Source organism: Mirounga leonina, unplaced genomic scaffold (assembly GCF_011800145.1).
Source record: "Mirounga leonina isolate KUSES-001 unplaced genomic scaffold, KU_Mleo_1.0 Mir_173, whole genome shotgun sequence".
Taxonomy (NCBI): Eukaryota; Metazoa; Chordata; class Mammalia; order Carnivora; family Phocidae; genus Mirounga; species Mirounga leonina.
In genome coordinates this window covers 30,855,016-30,872,323 of record NW_023270447.1, presented here as the reverse complement: position 1 = coordinate 30,872,323, position 17,308 = coordinate 30,855,016, and the positions used below count along the sequence as shown (strand labels likewise).

The 17,308-nt window shown below is 35.4% G+C and overlaps 1 protein-coding gene across 1 annotated transcript in view; it reads right to left on the bottom strand.

The window, feature by feature from the left end:
- PIGK (phosphatidylinositol glycan anchor biosynthesis class K) overlaps positions 1–14,901 on the bottom strand; it is a 119,141-nt gene extending 104,240 nt beyond the window's left edge. The window contains exons 1-3 of the mRNA XM_035018242.1: positions 14,783–14,901; positions 11,245–11,298; positions 6,964–7,055 (exon numbers count right to left, since the gene is read on the bottom strand). Coding sequence (XP_034874133.1) covers positions 6,964–7,055; positions 11,245–11,298; positions 14,783–14,875 — 239 coding nt within the window. The 5' untranslated portion in view covers positions 14,876–14,901. The remainder of the gene's footprint in view (positions 1–6,963; positions 7,056–11,244; positions 11,299–14,782) is intronic.
- Between the last annotated feature and the right edge of the window lie 2,407 nt (positions 14,902–17,308).

Here is a 17,308-nt window from a genome sequence, read left to right as displayed (position 1 = left end):
ACAAAGCTGTTGAAGTACAGAAGCGTGTATTATACCTACAAAGCATGATGATGTACAGAAGTATGAAGTATGTGACGCATCAAATAATGAAGACTAAGACAATGTAGAAACTATGGAAAAAATAAGTAAATGAGGAAATAGGAGAGGCATTCCTTATTTATTCCTTATTTATTCCTTATTCCTTATTTATTAAATTAAGTATTTTCATAACACCTCAGTACTACATTCAACATGTAGATATAGATCTTTTTTTTTTTTTTAAGATTTTATTTATTTATTTGACAGAGAGGGACACAGCGAGAGAGGCAACACAAGCAGAGGGAGTGGGAAAGGGAGAAGCAGGCTTCCCGCGGAGCAGGGAGCCTGATGCAGGGCTCGATCCCAGGACCCTGGGATCATGACCTGAGCCGAAGGCAGATGCTTAACAACTGAGCTACCCAGGCGCCCCTAGATCTTTTAATTTAATAAGGTATAAAATGATCAGTGTGCATAATAATACCAATCTCTATAGAACTGGAGTAAGAATAAAATTAGATGTTATTAAATGAATTCTCTAATTATAAATGTCACATAAATATTAATTGCTGCAATTTCTTAGGGAAGAGATAGTTGTGATATAATGGAAATGCTCCAGCCATAAAGTCGAAAGATCTGAATTCATATTCTGGTTCTATTACATAATGGTAACTTTAGTGGACCTTAAGCAAGTCATTTAACCATTCTGAGTCACTATTTTAATTTTTTTCTCTTCTTTTTTATTCAAGTATAATTAACATACAGTGTTATATTAGTTTCAGTTATACCATATAGTGATTCAATAACTCTATACATTACTCAGTGCTCATCACGATAAGTGTGCTCTTTAATCCCCTTCACCTATTTTACCCATTGCCCCCACCCACCTCCCCTCTGGTAACCAGAATCTGGTTTTTTGTCTCTTTTATTTGTTCATTTGTTTCTTAAATTCCACATATAAGTGAGATCATATGGCATTTGTTCTACTCTGACTCATTTCACTTAACATTATATCCTTGAGATCTTTCCATGTTCTTGCAAACAGCAAAATTTTATTCTTTTTGATGGCTGAGTAATATTCCGTTGCCTATATACACACCACTTCTTTATCCATTCATCTGTGGATGGACACATGGGCTGCTGCTATTATCTTGGCTATTGTAAATAATGTTGCAGTGAACCTCAGGGTGCATATATCTTTCCGAATTAGTGTTTTCGTTTTCTTTGGGTAAATACCCAGTAGTGGAATTACTAGATCATATGGTAATTCTATTTTTAGTTTTTCAAGGAACCTCCATACTGTTTTCCACAGTGGCTGCACCAGGTTGCATTCCCACCAATGGTGCACGAAGCTTTTCTCCACATCCTTGCTAACACTTGTTATCCATTTATTTTAGCCACTGTTACAACTGTGTATCTCACTTGTTTTGATTTGCATTTCCTTGATGATTAGTGAAGTTGAGCATCTTTTCATGTGTCTGCTGGCTATTTGTATGTCTTCTTTGGCAAAAAGTCCGTTCATGTCCTCTGCCCATTTTTGAGTGTGTGTGTGTGTGTGTGCACGCGCGTGCCGAGTTGTATGTTCTTTATATATTTTGGGTATTAACCCCTTATCAGATACACCATTTGCAAATATCTTCTCCCATTCAGTAGGTTGCCCTTTGGTTTTGTTGATGGTTTCCTTCACTGTGCAAAACCTTTTTATTTTGGTATAGTCCCAATAGTTTAATTTTGCTTTTGTTTCCCTTGCCAAAGGAAACATAAATACAAAAATGTCCCTATGGTTGATGTCAAAGAGATTACTGCCTATGTTTTCTTCTAGGAATTTTATGGTTTCAGGTCTCACATCTAGGTCTCTAACCCATTTTGAGTTTGTTTTTATGTATGGCAAAAGAAAGTGGTCCAATTTCACTCTTTTTCATGTAGCTGTCCAGTTTTCCCAACACAATTTGTTGATCCTTGATCTTGGGGTTGTGAGCTCAAGCCTTACACTGGGTGTAGAGATTACTTAAAAAAATATATTAAAAAATAAATAAAAATAAATAAAGGGGATATAAATAAGCAGTATTCATAAATATTTCCTTTCTAGCCTAGACCAATCGGTTCCACTTGGCTAGTAGTTTTTAGCATACTATTCATTCATTCATTCATTCATTCAACTCTCTACAGTATACTAAAGAATATACTGTGAGGATTACAAACATAGTATGAGATACTCTGGTTTCTCTTCAGATCGCATAAATCTTTCGCCTTTTACAAACATAGTATGAGAACCAGCACTGAAGAAATTAGATCAATACATACAAAAAAAGCCCCGTGACAAAAGTATAAATAAATATTTATGCAAGAAGGACCCAAGAAAGCTCTAGGGAGTGTATAAATTGAATCTGGGCAAAGGAAAACTAGATAGAGGGAGGAAGAAAAGAACTATAGGTGGAATGACCAGTGTAAGGCAATGACAGAGGCCAATATAGGAACTTACAAGAAGGAAGTGGCTGGAGCATAGGGATTGAAATGAAATTATCAGAATGTCAGATTTGGAACCAGACTACAAAAGCCTTGAGTACTAGCTAGGGGACTTGGAACTTTATTTTGCATAAACTAAGAGTTTATGAATAAGGGGAGATGAAGAAAAAAGTTTAAAACAGGAATATTAATCTTACATAATGATTAAAATATAGAGTAAGGAGGAAAAACGGAGTCAGAAAAGCTGCTGTTGGATTTAACTACAGAAATAGTTTATCAGACAGGGATCATTACAAAAACTCACTCCACCCAATTTGTAGTAGAGCTAAATCATATTGTAAGAAAAATTATGTACACATTTAACTCCATAAAGCTAATCTTATGCACTCAGCCAAAAAAAAAGTAGGGGGGCAGATCTCACCCACCCTAATAGTCAATGCATTTACTCTCCAAAGTAAACATGAGATGGAAGCTCTGATTCTATATCTTCTCAGTCAGTCTCAATCCCTGTATGCCTCTTACAGCATGAGCATCATAATTCTACTCTTAAGATGTACTTTCACATAACATATGCCCTAGTCCTAAGTAAACCACTTCATCAAGTGCTCCATCAAAGAAAAAGAAAACTGCCCTAGCACTGGAGGAAAAACTGGCTGTGTCAGACTTGATGGAAGACAATACTATATTGTACTTTATGTGCTATTTAAGAAACTTTCAAGAATAATTTCGGCTCAATTTTTGTTTCACATACCAATTTTGGGGCCTAACCTCTGCTTTATGCCTTTTCCTTCCCTCATCCTAAGCATTTTAAGCATATTAGAGGTAGCAAAACAGGGATTTAGTCCAAAACAATTATCTGAGGGCAGAAAAATTCCCAAAAAAGTAAAATGTTTAAAGAATTAAAACCAGGCAAATTAAAAAAAAAAGTACCTGAGGGTGGGTAAGGTTACAGAAAACATGGACACAAAGTATAAAACACCTGTCTTGCACGGAACTTACGTATAAAAACAATAATAGTATGTCTCTTTATTTTCCCCCATAACCATTAGAATCCTTTCCCCTGAGTCAACATTTTGAAATAGTATTAAGTTCTGACAAACTATTTATTAAAATGTCTTTTATATCATATTAACATTTGCTAAAAACTAAACTAACACAATTTAGGAAAGAGAAGTATTTTTATTTTTAAAGTACAAACTTGTGTTTGTTTTGCCTACCTGACAAAGTATTTCCAAGTCACTTGTTTATCTAATACCTATTAAGAACCTACTATATGTCAGGCACTGTGCTAGATGCTAGAAGTACAAAATGAAATAAAATATCCATATTCCTTTCAAAGAGTTTATAATCTAATGAGGGAGACATACTATAATTCATATAATCATGTTATAATCAAGATGTACACAGGACACCACAGAAGCAAAGAAAGGGGTCAGGAAAGGCTTTTTTAAAGAAGTATTAGAGTAAAGTAAATTTGGAAGGTCAGGTATAAATTGAAGCTGTGCTTCCTATACTTGAATGTGCATCAGAACTACATCTAAACCTGATGTCTAGGCGTCGCTTGAGAGTTAGTGAATTAGAATCACCAGAGGTGGAGCCAAGAAATCTGTATTTTTAACCACAAGAGATTTGGAATCACAGCCAGGTTTTGGCAGAAGTGAGCCAGAAGTACAGACAACCATTCCAGGCAGAGAGAATGGCTCAGTATGGTCAGAACGTGTGAAATACAGACAGAAGATCAGAGAGAAATCAGAACAAGAGTAGTGACATGACTAATGTGACATTTCAAACAGGACCTATGGAACTGATGTGAACTTCCAAAATAAAAGGCAATCACTTTTGTCATGTATTTCAACAAATGATTTGTGAACTGATTTCTTATTGAAGTCTATGGGAAAATTAAATGCAAATCCTTGTATCTCAAGACAAAGGTAAAATGCTCCCTTGAAAATCAAACAAATTAAAAAACAAAACCAAAACAGAGCTCTACTCATAATTTTTATTAAATGTAACAATCATTTTTCTCGGCATACATACCTAAAATATGAACAAAAGTTATAACTTTTTTTTTTTAAAGATTTATTTATTTATTTGAGAGAGAGCACATGAGAGGAGGGAGGGTCAGAGGGAGAAGCAGACTCCCCGCCGAGCAGGGAGCCCGATGCAGGACTCGATCCAGGGACTCCAGGATCATGACCTGAGCCGAAGGCAGTCGCTTAACCAACTGAGCCACCCAGGCGCCCAAAAGTTATAACATTTTTAACTTAAAAATGTTCCATAATGTATAAAAATAAATTCAAACTGTATTTTGAAATTCAAGCTTTAAAACTAAAAACTGTTCTTAATGATTTTAAGTTTCCAAACTGTTATTTTATAATAATTTGTTACTTCCTAAGAATTTAGCTAGAGATATCTTTATACTTAATTCCAGGTAGGAGTAAAGACAAGTCACCAATGAGAGGAATATTCACAATAAATAGGCTAAAAGCCAAATTGAATCTTTTATATTGATCTCTGTTTGTAAAATAACAAATGGTTTAAATCCCCAATTCATTCCGCAAAAAAGATGTCATAAACAGAGAGGTAGACAGGCTATTAGGTGAAACAGGAATAAGCTTTTAAAGAACATTCTTCAGAAACCTAGGGGCAAACCTACCAATTAAAATATATAAAATACATCCTACAGTTATATTCTATTCCTAAAAAGTCCCTCTAAATCTTACTTAGACCATTTAAACATATCATAATAACCTATAGACCAGACAAAGATTCATTTCCTAAGTGAAAACTATTGCCAAACTGTGCATAGTAACTCCCTGGAGGAGCACATAGGGTATAGAAGCAACAGCAGTTAAAAGCCAAAGGACTAACCACATAGCCCTATTAGAAGAAAACCAATTGACAAATTATAATAATTGGCTAGTTACAAAAATAATACCTGTAAACTTGATATAGCAAAGCATTCTTTCTCAGACTTAATTTAATATACTTTTAAAAATGGTAATATTATTGAGTTGCCTTTAATTTCCAGATGAAATCCAGGAATTAAATTAGAGTTCTTGTCAGCTTCTCAGGCTAACATGATCTATTTACATAGAATATAATATATCTTTGTCTCCTGAGTCATTCACTGCTTCCTTTCTGCTCCTGCAGCACTTTATACATATCTCTATTTGCTTTTTACTGTGAGGATCTAAATCCTGCAAAGAAGGTACTATTATGACCATGTAGTAGACAAGGAGACAGGCTTAGCATCATGACGTGACTTAATGAAAATCATCACTAACCCAGATTTCAAACTCAGATCTATCTGGTTGCAAAGTTCCTTCCATTCTGCCTCAAAGGAAGAGAGGAACATAGGACTAAATAAATCAAACCTAAATAAGCGAATTGAATGCAGTTTCTTCTATAACTCTGTTGGTGGTAGCAAAAACAGCTCTATCATATCTGACAAACCAAATGCAGAGAACATATATCTGGGTGGAGGCACAGGGGCTTTGCCTCGTACCTGAACTCCCTCATGTAATTAGGAAATATCCCACTTTATGAGTCTCCATCGAAGGCAGAGCCCACCCCCATTTATAGAAGCTAAAAATGCCATACAGTCATTCTTCCTGTCACCCCTTGAGCGTGAACACAGGCACTTTAATCTGTGCTCTGCCAATATGACTTTCCCACCGAGGAGGCTAAATTAAGAGCTAGAGACAGTAAGGGGCTGGGATGGCAAAGGCTGGATTTTGGCAGCGCCAACACTAAGTTTCCCAAGGTAATGGTAGCAGCTATGCAGTAGCAGAGTCCAGCCAGCAATCTGTGGCAGCATTATTGTCAATGCATGGTTTTATGCCAGCATTTTCAGATGTCTTTCTTGCTACCTAGTCTAACATGGTCCTGACTTAAGGCCATATACAGCCTTCCCAGCAAGTTAGTGAACTAATCAATATGCTTTCAGTAAATTACTTTTCTACTTGAATCAGTCAAAATTGTCTTGTGGCCTGCAATTAAAAACACAGACTGAAGCATTTAATAATTAAGTAAATGACACTAAGCAATTATACTTTATCAAATCTTTTCACCTTATAAGGTACTGATTGTTGTTTTATATAATTTGACATTATGGTCTTAAGTAACAGCTATTTTATACATGATGGTATGCTCTAACAAAAAAAAAAAAAACCTTCAAGGGCGCCTGGGTGTCTCAGTCGTTAAGCGTCTGCCTTCAGCTCCGGTCATGATCCCAGGGTCCTGGGATCGAGCCCCACATCGGGCTCCCTGCTTGGTGGGAAGCCTGTTTCTCCCTCTCCCACTCCCCCTGCTTGTGTTCCTGCTCTCGCTATCTCTCTCTCTGTCAAATAAATAAATAAAATCTTAAAAAAACCTTCAAATCAGGTTTATCTCTTCCAAAGCAACATAAAAATGCAAAAATAATAACAACTGTCTAAGGGTAACTGAAGTTCAGAGTTAAGCTTTATTAAGAATTCTTACCTGTCAGGAATACCTAGCCTCTTGACACTTCTGTAAACAGAGAGAGTATTTGCAACATGCCGATAATTAAACCAGAACCGGGATGTACATACCTAAAGTATTAAAACAAATACATTATTGTTATGAATCAAAATAAGCCACCAACTTACAGAATTATTTCTCTTTAAGTAGGATTTAGAGATGCCTAGAAAAAGAGTATATCATAATATAGGCTTACAAACAGGAAAGCATATAAAGAATTGTCAAAAAAACCAATCTCTCTAGAAAGAGGTCTTTCATAACTGCTATTAAATAAAAAGGCCAGTCAGCTTAAGGGAAACCAAATCTTTGGGGAATTTAATCAAATACTGAACCAACTTAGTTACTCTCAATTTATGTGATTCTATAATGTTCCTAAGTCTAAAAGATTAAATTCTTTAGAATCAAAGGCAATGCCCATAATGTCTTCACAGAATAGAAAATTAACTATCTTGGGTTATATAACGTTCCTTTCACTCTGGATTGCTTCCTAATTCTAGTTATGAAAAACGTTAGATAGATAACATACAAAATACTTTTACATGCACACAAGAGAATACATTATAAAGAAGCTGTTGAACCGAATAAAAAACTAGAAACAATCCAAATAAGTTTTACATTTAAAAAAACAACAACAAACTGATTCCTAAAAATGATACCAAAGGTACTAGGCAAATCTAACACCATACCTCAAAAAATCAGCCCCCTGGGAAATCCATTCCAAAGGAAGTATACCTACCCCTGAGCACCCTCCCTATCTCCTATCACACGCCTTTGCTGGTCGTAGTAGTATAATGACAGCTTTGAGAATCACATAAATGTTCCTGCCCCTGCAAATGGAAAGGAACTACAAGATTTTTTTATTAAAATGAATTTTCAACCTGGAATCCAATAAGGAAAAGACTATAATTTTTGACTACATTAAAATGTAAAATTCCATGTGTCAAAAATGAGATAAAGTCAAAAATTCCATAAAGTCCTAAATGAGATAAAACACTTGAAATAGGGTGCTTGGGTGGCTCAGTCATTAGCGTCTGCCTTTGGCTCAGGTCATGATCTCAGGGTCCTGGGATCGAGCCCCACATTGGGCTCCCTGCTCCGCAGGAAGCCTGCTTCTCCTTCTCCCACTCCCCCTGCTTGTGTTCCCTTTCCAGTTGTCTCTGTCTCTCTCTGTCAAATAAATAAATAAAATCTTTAAAAAAAAAAAAAAAAAACTTGAAATAATTATAACTCAATAAGAAAAAATGAACCACCCAATTTTCAAAAAATGGGAAAAGGATGAGACCAACCATTTCATAATAAAGGTATTCAAAATGGACAATAAACTCTTAAAGATGCTCAACTTTTATCATAATTTAAAAAACACAAATCAAATTGAGTATTCAAAAGTCCATGACAATTCACAGTATTGGCAATCATGTGGGGAAATGAATAACTCATATCCTACTGTTGGGAATATAAACTAATATAAACCTTCTATGAGAATAATTTGCAACATATATCAAGTTTGAATATATATTTATCTTTCAATTTAGCTTATATAAGTACACAAAAATATGTAATCAAGAATTTTCATTATAACATTGCCTGTACTAGCAAAAACTGAAATCAAAAAGCTAGAAATCTACAGATTCCATAACTTAAGCAGAAATAATTTAATTTATATCTGAATTAGTCATAATAAAAATCTGTATATTCAGTGCAATTTACCACACCCAAAAGGCTTTTCTCAGCTATTACAGTATTTAAGCATAAACCTAAGAAACTGCCTTCATTTTCACGAGCAATTTACTAGACATGAAATGAAGGTGGCAAAAGAGAAGGGACCAAGAAATATCAACTTAATATAAATTATTCATATTCTCAAAATGAAATACCAAAAAAACCCAGCTGTAAGACAGCATGTGATATGATCCATTAGTCTTTTTAAAAGGAGGGAGGGGTAGACACAAATGTAATTATATGCATTGGCAATTTCTGAAAGGATGCACAAGAAAATAATAATAGTGATCACAGAGAATAAAAATGGGAATCAAAGAAGGGTACAATGATTTTTCAGTTTATACCCTTCCTCATTGTACTTTTTTTTAACCATGAGTAAGGATTATCATTTTAACTTTTTTTATTAAACAGGAGCAAAAATGATTTACTCAGCAGATCTTGAAACTAAAATGGAATCCAATTTTCCTTCTATCTCCCTCTGGTGGCGAAAGTTTCTTAGTCACAGTACAATGGCAAAGGGGCATTCTATTTACCTCTGATCATTTAGTCAAGAGTAAAAACAAAGTAATTCAAACTGGTAGAGAAAAACGTATATTTTTAAAATCTGAATTACATAACATTGAAAAAATGCATGTTTAGTACTTTCAACTTGGCCCTGATCAAATTTCATGATTTTCCATTTAATAAAGAACAATTCACTAAAGTCTCACTTTACTAAAGTCTGAGTTAATGTGTAAACTACTGTACACAATACGAAACTGCAATTGTGAAATGCTCAGTAATAATTCTTTTTCATCCTCATTTCATTTCTCATCTGAGACTCAAGTTACTGAAGTTGAAGAAGGGCTCAGTTAGAGGTTTTCCAGACAAGGAAAGCTTCAGTGTGTGTGCAGTGTAAGCTAATAGGCTCTTATTCTAAAGGATGAGCCCTTTGGCAATTAGTTGTCGGGACATAGGCAGTTACTCCCTTTTTTTAAGAATTCCCATAGAGAGACTAGTTATTGAAGAGCCCTTGGTTTCTGAAGAGCAAGTTATCCTGTGGAATTGGTGGATCATGGCCTGCCTCCTGATAAGTTTCCCTCTCTTTTAAGTGGTCACCGAAAACCTGTCTCCTTATCTTGAGCAGCTTTTGTTTGATTCCTTCATAAAATCTCTTTTGAGGGGTAGCATATAAGTGTTCTTTGTTGAAGAATAATAAAATGACCCATGAACCCCCTTCCTTTTTCACAAAAATTCACTTCCTTTCCTGCCTCCTTATTTCCTCATTCTTTCTTCCAGTCAACCCTCTTCTACAATTTTTTCATTAAGTCAAATTTATTATATCTCCTAATCATGTAAATGCCATTAAATAAATCCCCAGCAGTGAAACTACTATCCAAATACTTTCCAAGTGCAGGAAAAACAAAATTGATGGCATGTATTCTATTAGGGAAATTAAAAATACAAATTTATAAATCCAGATAAATTAAAATGGTAATTTACACCAAGAAAAAAAAAGGCAAAAGAAAACAATAGGCCAATAAGCAAACCTTACTAAGAATCAAAACAATTCAAATTAAAACAAAATTTAATTTGTTACCCAGCAGTCAAAAAGAAATGGCAAAGTTAATAATACCCAGTTGTCTTGGAATAAGAAAAAAGAGGTACAGCATTTCTGGAGAGCAATTATGCTCCATAACTTACGAGCCTTATGGCTTAGGAATTTATCCTAAAGAGAAAATCAGTCAAGTTCACAAAGGTGTATGTATAAGGCTGTCCAAGAGTCTTGTTTAAAGTAAAAAATTTAGAATCTAAATGCCCATGAACGAGAGACTACGGTTCATTCATAAAATACAAAATAATACAGCCTTTGGAAATGATTATGCATCTCCATGTTGACAGGGGAAGATCTCCAAAGATATACTGCTATAGGGTTGCAAAATAACAGGTATAAGATGACCCTAGTTACATAAAATCATTTATCTTTATGCTTATATGGGAAGGGAAAGAAGGCCAGAAGAATCAAAATGTTAATTCTGACATGTATGGGACTTGAAGATATTTTCTCTGTCTTCCTTTTTTTTTTTTAAATTGAGGGGAGAGTCACCTAAGATAAAATTAATCTGTCCCCTCCTAAACTTGTCTGTATAATTTGCATTTTCTATGATGATCATTTCTTTTTGTGGGCAGAAAAAAAAAGTAAAAAAAAAAAAAAAAAAAAAAAAATAGCCTAAATAGAGAATATCTACAAACTAATATTATAGATAAGAAATACAATTACTAGTTTCCATCATTAAAATAATTGTACATTTTATAAGATGCTTCCTTTAACAATAGTATCCCTAGTATATTCTTATGTTTATTTACACATCACCACTTGACAATATACTGAAGGCCAGAATATTAGTTGATATAAAGTCAATTTAAAATATAGTCAAATCAAAATAAGGAATTTGTTATATGAGAAAATAATTTTTTTTTTCAAAAATCTGGTTCACACAAAAGTTCTCAGACACATATCTAACGTGAACAACAACATATACCTTCATAGAATATACTCACCAAAACAGCCCAGTTGTTTGTATGGCCACTTCTAAAGAAATGTTCTGCTTGATCCTACAAATCAAATAATTTCAAAAACATTAGAAAAGCCACATTTCTGAGAATAAAGACTGATAAAGAACAGTTAAGATTCATGGAGTCTTTAGTTATAATGACAGTAAGTTATCATTATGCAAATTTATAAAGGTTCTAGTATTTGACCTTATAAAGGACAAACATTTTATTTTTTGCCGGGGAGCCCCAGAGGTGGGGGCTGCTTGTTTTTAAACATTTTTATCTCAAACACAACCAGCTCTTCCTCATATGCTTCTAGTTTTCCATTCAGTCTTCAAATTGTGAATGACTTATTTTCATGCCTTGATTCTCCACATAACAATTAATACCTTTTTTTTTTTTAAAGATTTTATTTATTTTTTGGCAGAGAGAGACAGCTACAGAGGTAACACATGCAGGGGGAGTGGGAGAGGGAGAAGCAGGCTTCCCGCTGAGCAGGGAAGCGGGGCTCGATCCCAGGACCCTGGGATCATGACGTGAGCCGAAGGCAGACACTTAACAACTGAGCCACCCAGGCGCCCAATTAATACCCCTTATTGAAGTCTCATTCATTACTTCCTACTCTGTAGTGGATGCTTCCAATTACTTTATTTGAACACATCAATATATTTGATTGAGCACATTCTCTAGCACGCTGCCATGTACCATTTCGCTAATCTGTTAGAAGTCTGAACCATATTTGCCATTGTGGAACATCAGAAAACCTCAACATCCAAAAATATCCAGACACCAAAAGAACATGATATTTATTGTATATTAAAATAATTGTGAATATGAACCTTAATGACCCCAGATCTGCTATCAAACAGTATTAATTATGAGAAGTCATACTGCCTGGATTCTAATCTGGGCCCTATTATTTACTAGCTGTAAAAGCTTAGGAAAGCTTCTCTGTGCCTCCATTTCCCCATCTGTAAAAGAGTAGTAATTATTACCTGACACACAGAAGGCAGGAATGGTGACTGGAACATAGTAATTGCATAACAAATGTTAGCTGTTTTAATTTTCATCTGGCAAGAAAATTTCAGGGAGAATAAAATAAAAAATTCCCTCATATCTGTTTATCAAATGTACATATATATGTATTTTTTTAACCTTTCTCAAGAGCTGCCTCGATGCAAAAGAAAACAATGTGCTATAGTGGATAAAGCATTAGTTTAAAAATTTGAACATGACTATGAGACTGGAATAAGTCACTTAGCTCTTTAGACTTGACTTTCCTCATGTAGAAAGTAAGATCTGACCCAATAATCTCAAATGTGCCTTCTAGCTGAGAATTCTTACATCATTAAGACTTTAGTGAAAAATTTGATATGGCAAAACTCTTTTGTGATTGTTTAGACAATAGAGGCACTGCAAAATTATTCACTCTATATATAACGAATGGAGCACCTATTATGTGCCAGTTACATGTAATGTACAGTGATACAAAAATCACGAAAAAGCAAGCTGCTTTCTCTCAAGAACCCCAGACTGCAATAAAGAAGCAAGCAAACATGTCACACTGCAATGTAACATTCATTCATTCATCACATTCATTGGGTGCCATGTGCCAGCCACTGTCCTAAGTGCACAGAATACAATGGTGGGCAAAAATACTCATAGTACTTGCCTCCAAAGAGAACACTATCCAATTTGATAGACATATATTACGCAGATGAGGGCAAACTATAAATTCTATAGAGATTAAGATACACAGTATCATGAGAGTACAATAGATTCCCAGATCTGACCTGACCTGATTCTGGCAGTAGGAAGTGGGAAGGCATCAGCGAAGTTTTCCCTAGAGAAGTGACATTTAGCTTAGGATTCAAAAGATGAAGAGAATAGGGAAGATAATTCCAGACAGAAGGAACATCCACCCTAATGGGAGACAGGAGCTTAAAGGCCTTGAGAAACTAAAAGATTAGCACAACTAGAAGTCAAAGACAGGAAAAGGGCCTTGCTCATGGGTCATAACAAAGATTCTGTTCTTTATCCTTAAGGAAACATTAAGGTGTTTATGGGTGACACGATCTGATTTGCATTTTTAAAAGTTACTCTGGCTGCAGCTTGGAAAACAGACTGGCAGAAAGAAAGACTTGAGGCAGACCAGCTAGGGAGCTATTGCACTCTTAAGTGAAAGATTAAGGAATCATAGATACTACAAAGCATATATGGATTTAGAGCAGATGAGTGCTACATTAGCTAAGTGTACATATTACTACAGAGGTAATGCTTTTACTGCATCTTAGTAAAAAGAGAGAAGAAACAAAAGGTTAAAAAAAACAACATGGTTAATGTGAAAAAGCACAGCAACAACGTAACTACAAAAAATATAATGGTGTCCAAAATGAAGTATACAAGATAATCCACTAAAATAAAGGAGAAAAATGGCAGAACTTCTATTCATATTTGTATTACATTAAAAAATATACCTTATAAATGTTGACTATATAGATTAGCAGTAATTCATGGATACAGAGAGAGGGTGCATGTGCCATCTTTTCTAACTGGAGGGTAAGTATTCAAAAAGTTTAGAACTCATTGGTCTAAACTCAAGGTACTTAGGTGGTAGAAAGAATGGACTCCAATAAGAAGATCAAAAAGTGGGCAGAGACCAGATTATGATGTTTAGATCATAATCTAAACAATGGGAAAAGGATTAAATCAGAAGAATAACCTGACTGGGTTTGCCTTTTATGAAGACTAATCTAGCATCTAAGTGAGGGACTTTGGAAGCCTGGGGGTAAACAAGATAGTCTTGCAACAGTGTAGGCAAGAAATGACCAAGGCCCACTTTATGCCAGTGGAACTGGAAGGGTGAGAGCAATTTTTAAAGTTCAGAACATAGAATTTAGTGATGATCAACATGTGAGATAAAAAGAGTTTATTAAAACAAACAAACAAGCAGGTTTCTGACTTAGTGGCAATCCCACAGGAGGTGGGCTAGGCAAAAGATTAAACTTTGGATATAGATTTTCAAATGTGGCTAACTATCCCGGCCCCCTAGCCAACAGGGTATGCAGGCCTGGAAACAGATCTAGACTCTAGTAGAACTGGCCTGAAGTACTGTCAGAGTACTGCATAGAGTAAAAGCTTGATAAAGGGCCAGAATGTCCTGTGAGCCAAAAATAAAACACCGTAGCCATCTGACTCCTATCAAAGGGAAGCAGTGTAGTTTCGTAGTAGGAAAGTAGGTGCTTCACTCCTGTGCTCACATTTCAACTGCTAGGGACTGCACACTCGTCCGAGCAATGCATCAGGTTCTCCCCCGTCTCCTGACACTTGATTCTTTATGTACGTCGTTTAAAAGGGTGAAACAGATCGACACTGTCCTATCCCATCCCCTGTAACAGACACCCTCCCCCACACACAGCCCGGTCAGCCTAGCAAGATGCTGATGCTCCCCTCGGCTGCTATGAACCGCAATCTGCTGGTGCGCTCACAGCCACGGCAGAGCTGTCCTCCCAGGGCCCTGTCGCTCGGAGGGCCTGACTCCTACCTCGATCTGACTAGCGGCCAAGCTGCCGAAGGAGAAAAGCAACAACCCTGCCAGGACAGTCCAACCCTTGCTGAGAAGGCGGGCGGCCACCATGTTTCCCGGCTTCAGCTTCCCGCACCTGGAGGGGCGGAGCGAGTGCCGTAAAGCAGCGCGGCGGGGTTTTGTTTGTGGTTTTTTTTTTTTTTTTTTTTTGCGACGCAGCCCCACCTCCTTGAGGCCGGCCCTTTACCAGCCCTTAGTAAACAGCACTTGCACAGAGTTCAAGTTCCAGGGGTGTATGGGGCAGGATAGATGAAGACTTTGCTCCTTTATCTTTAATTGCATTTTCAGTTTTTTATTGTAAAATAGATATAACGTTTAAAAAGTTGTTTGAAAGGCGAGGGAGGAAAACTTGTGCTCCCGTAAACTTTAAAAGTTATTTCCTATTTTGCATAGCGCTGCCAATTCTTTGCATATATGAAGCTGTGAAGCGGGACGTAGCGGAAGCGCAAGCCTTTGGGCACAAAAAGATGATTAATTGGATTAAACGGAAAAATGGGTGGATGCTGCAATTAACAGGCTTGGGGGTCTATTATTAAAAGCTTGAACATGGGTAAATTGTGTAAATTTTTGTTTCTTCCGTAATTATGGAGCTAAAATTTACTTCAAAGAGAGTCTGAGGATTTGGTAAGACCATGTGTATTCGTTCCATTATGTTTATTATATGCATTCTATTTTAAATTATTTTTATCTAGCACTACATAAACATATTTATGCTGCTTCGTGATCTTCATAATTTTAAAATTGAACAGTAACTTGGAATTCCACCCTTTATTGTTGCCTGAGACAAAGTAATTGCCCCTCTACTGGACAATACAAGGTTTCCAAGTTTTACTACAAAAATAATATTGTAAAGCAAACCTTTGTGCATTTGCTGAATTACATTCTTTGGATAATTTCCGATAAGTCAAAAGGTACAAAAATGTTAGTGCCTATCAATAATATCGCTTTCCAAAGTATACACTCACAGTGCCATCAAAATACAACCTAACACCAAATTATACCATTTTTTCCCTCTGAATTCCTTGCTACAAAATGTTACCTCTAGTTTGTTATACTTCAGGTTCCTTGATTGCTGTCAAGATCTGATGTCTTTCCTTGTGTTTATAAACTCTCTTATGTACTCTGATGTACATATTCTGTTCAGAGCTTTGTTATACATATGAATTTGAATACCTTTATGAAGTGACCTTAAGCCTTGCCATATTTTATGCTATTGTTTTTCCCAGTCTCTTGTCTCTCTTTCCATTTTGTTTCTTTTGCTATTGTATTTTGTGATGTATTTAATGTTAGGTAGTCAAATTTCAGGTTTTCCCTTGTAAGGCCAAGAAAGCACACTACTAGAGTGTCTTACACCTGAAATGTCACAAGTTCATGCAGGTCTCAGATCAAGTTTTATTTTCTTTTGATTTTATATTTAACTATTCAACTATCTAGAATACATTTCGGTATATGCCATGAGATGTTATGTGAGTTATCTATTGCTGCATAACAAACCACCCAAAACTCTGTAGTGTGTCCATAGCTAGAGAAAAAAGGGTGTAGAAATGGAGACACGATTCTAGGGAGCCATTGCTGTAACGATCTACTACTTTTATCAAAATTGGTATTCCATTATCCAACAGGATTTTCTACATAACGCTTACCTTACCGATTGACTCATAATAATTCTCTTATTAAACACTTACCAGAAATAAAGTATTTCGGAATTTCTGTTCTCTTCAGTTAAAATATATGTCTATTTGGGGGCCAGTACCATGTTATTTTAGCCGCTGTTGTTTTTAAATGCTTTAATATTTGGCCATTAGGGCTAACCATTTTAGTATACTTAATTTTTCACAAAAATTCTTTGATTTTTGTGATTTTGCCCGGTAATTTTCCAAGTGAATTTTATGATAATTTTTCCAAGTTACAAGAAGATAATACTTTTGGATTTTAATGGGATAATAGAAAATCTATTAATAAATTTGAGAAAGGCTGATATCTTTATCATATTTAGTCCTTCATTCTAGAATATGGAACTCTCTCATTTATCTGTGGTTCCTTTTTTTAATTTCTCAGTAGAACTTTAAGCCAGAGATATCTAAACCAAGCCACGTCCTAAGCATAGTAAACATTTTTTTTTATTGTTAACATTTGTTGTTATTCTTAATGGATTTCTTTTTTCATTGTATAGGAAATACATATATATAATAATTATAAATAGGTAATATCTATAATATTATGTATTCTGATCAGTTATTGCTGATAGGCAGATCATATTTTCTGTCCGAGTACTCTTTCATCATTTTAATAAGAAGTATTTAATTATATTAATAATGAAAATTACTTAAAACTTTTGTTTGACAAATTGTTTTGGCTTTTCTAGTTTTTTTTTTTTTAAAGATTTTATTTATTTATTCATGAGAGACAGAGAAAGAGAGGCAGAGGGAGAAGCAGGCTCCCAAGGAGCAGAGAGCCCGATGCGGGACTCGATCCCAGGATCCT